The sequence below is a fragment of the Impatiens glandulifera genome, chromosome 5, assembly GCF_907164915.1.
Source record: "Impatiens glandulifera chromosome 5, dImpGla2.1, whole genome shotgun sequence".
NCBI classification, from domain to species: Eukaryota; Viridiplantae; Streptophyta; class Magnoliopsida; order Ericales; family Balsaminaceae; genus Impatiens; species Impatiens glandulifera.
This window is the reverse complement of record NC_061866.1, coordinates 42149096-42156786: the sequence shown is the minus strand read 5'-3', so window position 1 is coordinate 42156786 and position 7691 is coordinate 42149096. Positions and strand designations below refer to the sequence as shown.

The 7691-nt window shown below is 28.1% G+C and overlaps 1 protein-coding gene across 1 annotated transcript; it reads left to right on the top strand.

Annotated features, from left to right (window-relative positions):
- Positions 1-5765: 5765 nt before the first annotated feature.
- LOC124939396 (1-aminocyclopropane-1-carboxylate oxidase homolog 1-like) lies at positions 5766-7307 on the top strand. Its single transcript, XM_047479875.1, has 3 exons — positions 5766-6427; positions 6648-6969; positions 7053-7307. The coding sequence occupies exons 1-3, from the start codon at positions 5766-5768 to the stop codon at positions 7305-7307; spliced, it is 1239 nt and encodes a 412-aa protein (XP_047335831.1).
- The last annotated feature ends 384 nt before the right edge of the window (positions 7308-7691 follow it).

The window sequence follows — 7691 nt, the reverse complement described above, 5'->3', positions numbered from 1 at the left end:
AGACCCAACATTCAATGCCCATCAAAAGGAAGGCCAACGTCAAAGAAGCCCAGCCAACCTTGGATTAGAATTAAATAAATAAAAAGGCCAAGGATTTCTTTAAACAAATTGAAAGAGATGAGATCTCCGTGTTTGGATATAAAGGGAGGAGACCCCTTATTTCTCATTAAGCCTAAAATCATTTTCCCTCTCTTGCCTTCCAACGGCCTACAATCCTTCTCCCTCTCCAAGCCATCCACTAATCCTAGCCTCCCCTTCACTCTCATTCCGGCCTCCAATCCGACGACAAGGATGAAGCGACCACCCTCAGCTTGTCTCTTCCACAAAACAACAACATATCCACATCTTCGACCTTATGCATGCTCACTACAACAAAACATACTTTCAGCAACCCTTATATGCCAACCCATATTAAGCGTGGGTAAAAATTAAAAGAAAAAAACTTTTGCCAACCTTTATATCTATACCACCACCTTTATTATTTTTATATACCAACTTTGTAACTTTGTTAAAATCTTTATAATTTAAATATTCTAAATTTTAATAACTTTTATGTTTTATTTTTAAACTTTTTGTAAATATTTTATTTTAATTTTTTAATTTTTTTAAAATTAAATTTGACTTAAAATTTTGTTAACATTAAAATTTAATTAATATTTTTTATATAAAATAATTTTTAAACTTTTTATAGTATTATTAATATATGTCTTTTATTTAATTATTATTTAAATTTAATTAAATTAAAAGTAAAATATGAGAGAGTTCATTAGTAGTGGCTGAAGTGTTAATATGACATTTATCCCACATTGGAGAAAAAGAAGAAGTTTTTGGTACATAAAATATGAGAGAGTTCATTAGTTTTTGAAGTGTTTTTAAAGTTATAATGTGTTGGAATATGGGTTTAAGGGTTATGTTCATTAGGTACTTGAGAGATGAAGGGCTAATGTGATAATAGTAGAGATAAAAAAAATAACAACTAAAATGAAAATAGAAAAAAATAGTTTAAAAATAAAATAGACTTTTAGCAACGTTTTTTTATTTTGCCAACGTTTAAATAAGCGTCGTTAAAACTTTTGCCTTTCGGCAACGCTTGTACCGACGCTTAAATAAGCGTGGTAAAAACTTGCGCCCACCCTGCTTCTGGCGACGCAAGAATAAGTGTGGGTAATGTTTTTGGCGACGCTTTTAAAGGTTGGGAGAAGTCTTTTTAAGCGTCGCCGAAAGTCATTTTTGTTGTAGTCGAAAAAGAGCTCTACTTTAAAATTTTGTCCAATTTTAAAACTTTATTGTTTTACTCCTTTAATCTGTGAATGGTTTAAATTTAGTAATTTAAATTATACCTGGAGATAGGGTTTAATTGAAATTGGTACATGTTTATAGATTTGTTCTTCCTCTTTGTCCTCCTGCTTTTTTTTATAGGGAGACAAATCGACTTGGATCTTACAGAAGTCAGCCATTTCGGTTGGCCGTTCAGATGAACGAGCTAGATCTCTTCTTCGGTCTTCGTTTGCGACTGGAAGCTTCAATGCATTGTCAGATTCTTATTCTCTCTGGCTTTCTAGATGTTTGACTCGTGAGGAAGAGGACAGGGCAACATCAGCGTAACCTAGCTCCAAACTAAAAATAGAATCTCTAAAACGCATTTAATTACGCAAAATATTTTCCTAATTTAATAAAAGATGTCAAGTCTATAATCTAAAAAGTTAATTCTTGATTCACATAAAATATCAAAAAAATATTTTCTAAATCAATTTCAGGAATTAAAAGAATATTTAAAATTATAAAAATAGAGAGTCGAAAGATTTTGAGGCGTTACGATTGCAGCAGACCACGTGACCATCGGATGAGCACCCATTCTTCATTCGACGAACCACAGAAGACTGCGTCACTCGCTACAACGAATGTTGAGCGCTTCTGCGCATCACCTGATTAACTAACGAGTGTCTCAACATCGTCATCCTGGTCATAGACGAAATGTCCAACCACTAAAGAGCCTGGACAAAATATCCGAGGATCGCGAATTTAGGACTCAATCGTCTTCTTCCTCGTGACAAACAAGTGATCATCAGCCAAAATTTTTGATTTTTCAAAAGTGTAATTCGGATAATACTCAACCAAATTCGATGATTTAAAGGCTGAAATGATCACCATAACATGGGGATCATTTCGTCTACGATCATAATACAATGATAACCTAATTGGATGAGAACGACTAAATGTAGACAAAAGTCATTAATGACCTTTTGTCTAAAATTTGATCATCTTGTTCATCCAACCGACTTTGGTTGGCTATAAATAGTCCTTCTCATACAAAATGAGACTAATGATCAAAACATCAAGCCTCCAATCCAACACTTACAAAATCAGCCATTAAATTTCGCAAGCTTTTGGAAAATTTTAGAAAATTTGTATAAGGCTCTAATGTTCATTTTTAGAGTATCCCAAAGCTTCATACAGAGTTTAGGAGTGTTCTCTGACTCGCTATAAGCTTCAATTCATCTTGTAATTCCAATTATATATTCAAATTGAATTTTTTCGTTTTAGTTTGATTAGTTTTGAATACTACTTGATTGCTCAATTTCTTGATTTGAAAACAATTTGAAGATCATTTCAAACCTTTCTGTCGAGTTTAATTCAAAAGAATCAAGCTATATAAAAAGCACCCAAATTTGATTTTGAAAGATTTCAAAATCGGATTTTTGTTCTTGAGCTTTAAATTAATAATTACGATTTGAAAAGCTTCCTAAGATCTTTTAAAAGATGCTGGGAGCAATTTTGGATCAATTCCGATCAGTTTTAATCATTTTTGTGTAAAAACTAAAAATTTCAAAAGTCCGAAAAAAATCAATTTTTGAATTGATCAAAACTGTTAGTTAATGTTAATTAATGTTGTGGTTCTATTTGATTATAATATGTATATTTGATTATAATATGTATAAGAAAACTTTTGATAAATTTATGCACAATTGAATCTCAAAAACTGAAATCCTGTTTTTTTTCCCAAAAACTGCTCGAATCGAATTGAATATCTTCATGATCGATTTATACATCGAGATGATGTTAAAAAATGATCAATGGGATTTGGAGTCCAACCAAGAAATTTAGGCATCCGACCGAAGATTTTGCTTAGGTCTGATTTTCGAACGAGAAAACTAGCCATCCCCTACATCCGATCGAGAAAGGTCGACCTTGACCGAATGATTTTGCGTCTGACCGAGAATCAACGCGCATCCGATGATCCTTTCTCCGCGTTGACCGGGTTCCCAGACCCGTTGACCCTAGATCAAAACCGACTCAAATATGTGTGTCTGATCTGATTCGTGACCCGAACACCTGTCTTAAGGCCTGTTTGTTTTGGGACTTTTAATTTTAATTGTTTTTTAACAATTATAAGCACTAATTATTTTTTAAAATCCAAAAAAGAAAAACAATTTAAAGTATTTCTAGAATACTTTCATAAAAAAATATTTTGATAAGGGTTTGTTTGAATTTATCTTTAATTCATAACACCTTAAACTAATATTTTTCAAGTGGTTTTCTCAACAATTCTCGACATCAATAACATGTTTCAACACTTAAATAATATTATTTTAATTTTTAAGTGTAAGAAAAATCCATACATGTTTAGAATTGAAAAATAATTGATTTAAATATACGTTTATATGCGTATACAAATATTTTTATTGATTTTAAAATAAAAATTAATTGACTAATTTTTATTCAAATAATATTCATTTTAAATTATTTATTTTTAATTAATATAAAAATAATATTTATTTTAATTAAATTATAATTTGATTATCTTCAAATTTAATATTTAAATTGGAATAATAATTAATTATTATTATAATTTATTTTAAATATTAAAAATATATTTGTTTATAAATCTTTTGTTAAAGATTTTTCAACACACAAATTTCAAGAACTTTAAAATTTGTTGCGAGGACAAGAAATTTCTGGTGCAACAAGTTCAAAATGATGTGTAAAATAAAGTCTTAGTTAAATTTTCATTTATAATGTATTAAATTGAAGTTATGATTTATTAAAAACAAGAAAAACTTTAAATATAAGTTAAAAAGTTATTTTCTTTAAAGGGATGATATTTTTAAATAAAGCTTTTAAAACATTAATATTATTTTATAAACTAAAATATTAATTATATATATAATTTTATTTATAATACATTCTTATTTATAATAGCTAATTTAGTTTAATTTACATATTCAATTTTATTTATAATATAGTTATTTGGAATAGTTATGAAACATTTTTAAGTTTTTCTATCTGTTAGAAACAAATTATAATATTAAAAAATAATGATATATTTTAATAATATATATTTCTCTTTAAAATAACTATATTATAGATATATAAATATATTTTAATAGTTAATATTATTAAAAAATTTCAAAATAAAATATTTGTCTTAAAATATTTTATTTTATATTATGATATTTATTAGATATTCAATTTAAGTGTAATAAAATATATTAGAATACTTTTATTTTTCTTCTAATTTACACAAATTTCAACTTTTAAAAACAAAGTTGTTTAAATATATTATTTATTATTTATATTACTTTGTAAAATTATTTTCATTTTATTTATTTATTTATTAATATATAATTTTTAAATAATATATATTTCTTTAAAAACAATAACATTACTTATTATTTTTATTTATTAATAATAAGATAATATACAATAAAATAACATTATAAACTAAAATAATAAATATTTATCAATTATTTAAAATATGTCAAAATATAATGTAGTAGTTTTATTTGATATTTGAATATATATTTATTTATTTATTTATTTATTTACAGGTATAATCAATAATTTTAAACTATTAATATAATAATTAATAATTGTATTTTTATTTTATTTTATAATGTTTAATTTAATTATAATTAAACTACTCTCATTTTTTTATAATACATACAAAATTTAAAAATATTAGACAAAAAATTATATTAAATATATTAATTAGTTTTAAATGTTATTATATATATAATATTATAAATTAATTAAAATAGTAAATATATAAAAATATAATACTATTAATAATGTTGTTTAATGTTTAAATATATATTACTATTATTTATTATATTTATCGATTAATTTATATATATTTATTAGAATAATTAATACTTGTAAAATATTAATTAAAATAGTTAATTTCTCATATTTTTACATGTTTTAAATATTTATTATATACTTTTCATTTTAATAATTAATATTAATATTGTAAAAAGTAATGATATTATCTAAAATAATATATATTGTAAAATAAAAAAAAAAACAGAAATAAATAAATAAAATAAGAACACATTTAATAAAATAAAATATTTGTAAATTAATATAAAAAATTAAATTTAAATAATATTTTTAATTTCAAAATTAGTAACAGATATATTCATATTTATTTAATATTATATGTATAATTAAATATAAATAATAATCTACAACACATTGATAGGTCAAATATATATGTGCCCAATACATTTGTATGTCAGATACAACCTATAGGGAAACCACAATTGTAACTTGATGGACATGCATTGGCCTTGATAGACATGCATTTGACCAACTTTATTAATGCACTTTATTGATAACAAGTTGTGAGAAAGAGATTTAAGATAAGAATGAATCTTTACTAACTCAACCTCTTTATAAATGGTGATTCCTTTGTATTTTCCATCTTCACTACTCACTCACCATTCTTCAATTTTGCACTTATCTAGTGAAGAAAGAGAGAAAACATGGCAGTTCATTTTGGCATGACGGGTACATTTGAGCTCGTTTGTTCCTTTCGACAAAAACTTTGGTGTGACCATTTAAAACCACGACTTAATAATAAGTCTCCTAATGTGAAGTTCAAGTCATGCTTGCCTCAAGCTATTGACACTTCGGTCTTAAGCTTTCAACCGGTTGGCGATTATGACCATAAGGCCGAGGTTCGAGCCTTTGACAATCTCAAGTTGGGTGTCCAAGGCCTAGTGGAGGCCGGAATCACCAAGGTTCCTCGCATATTCCTTCAAGATACAAAAACTTTTCCCCATAATCAAAGCTCCCCTATCATTTTCCCGGTGATAGACCTTGAAGGCATGGACCGGGATGCGGATAAGAGGAGGAAGATTGTTGATGAAGTTAAAAAGGCATCAGAGGTGTATGGTTTCTTCCAAGTGGTCAATCATGGGATCCCGATAGAAGTGATGGACGAAATGTTCGAGGGAGTGCGCGCATTCCACGAGCAAGATCCCGCGGAGAGGAAACAATTGTATGTTAGGGAAGAGACGAGGAGGTTTGCATATAACAGCAACTTCGACTTGCATTCCTCTCCAGCAGCTAATTGGAGGGATACCCTACGGTGCCGCATGACTCCATACCCACCCAATCCCGAAGAATTTCCTCCCATATGCAGGTATATCTTTTTTGTTCATATAAAAACTAATAGTTTATTTTGTGCATGTATAAAGTTAACACAAAGTCCTATATTAATCAAATTAAAACACATATTTATTTATTTATTTATTTATTTATTTATTGTTCTTTACGTCTTAAAACACATATATATTTATTTATTTATTGTTCTTTACGTTAAGACGTGACATAATTCCTATATATGATTGAAATTACACTAGGGACATTGTAATGGAGTACACACGACACACTATTAAATTCAGAGACACGTTGTTCGAACTGTTATCAGAAGCTCTAGGGTTAGATCGGGGCCATTTGAGTGACATTGGTGTCGGAAAAGGATTCTTCTTGTTGGGTCATTACTATCCAGCTTGCCCCGAGCCAGATCTAACAATAGGCACCGCACCCCACACCGACACGGGTTTCATCACAATGGTTATGCAAGACAAAGTTGGCGGACTCCAAGTGCTCTATGATGATGAATGGCACGATGTCGAGCCTATACATGGAGCTCTTGTGGTCAACATTGCAGATCTTCTACAGGCAAACTAAAAATTATTTGGTTATAATTAATGATCTAATTAAACAAGATTAATAACTAATTAAATAGTGTTCTTATATTGCAGTTGGTCACAAACAATAAGTTCAAGAGCAGGACACACAGAGTTTTGGCTCAAAAGATGGGTCCGAGGATTTCTGTGGCCACACTATTTCGAGAGCATTATGGAGAGACTAACGGCAAAAAGTTTGGACCAATTAAGGAATTATTGTCCGAGGACAACCCTCCCATCTATAGGGAAGCCACAGTTAAAGAGTTCGTTTCATACCGTTTCCAGAAAGGACTAGATGGAACATGTCCTTTAGATCATTTTTTACTCTAGATGTTAAAGTTTGAAGTGAAAGATGAAACTGAAAAATGTATTATTTATTGCTTATCAATATTATTATTGCATCCTTCGATTATATAATTTCTTTAGTAATGATAATTTATTTTTATTTTTTTTAAAAACGGTTAATACCATCTAATTAAAAATCACAGAGACGAGACAGTCAAGAATCAAAACTAAATAATATTTTATTATTACTTAATTAATTAATAGGTATTAAAACACTTTGTTTATTTTTCTCCTTCTCCTTCTAAGGGTAGTTTTACATAATCTACAATTTTTGCTCTAGCTAACTAATTAATTTGAGTTATTATCAAATCAACCGTTCATGAGTTACTAAATAAGCCATGATGCATGTCATGATTCATGAATATGGAT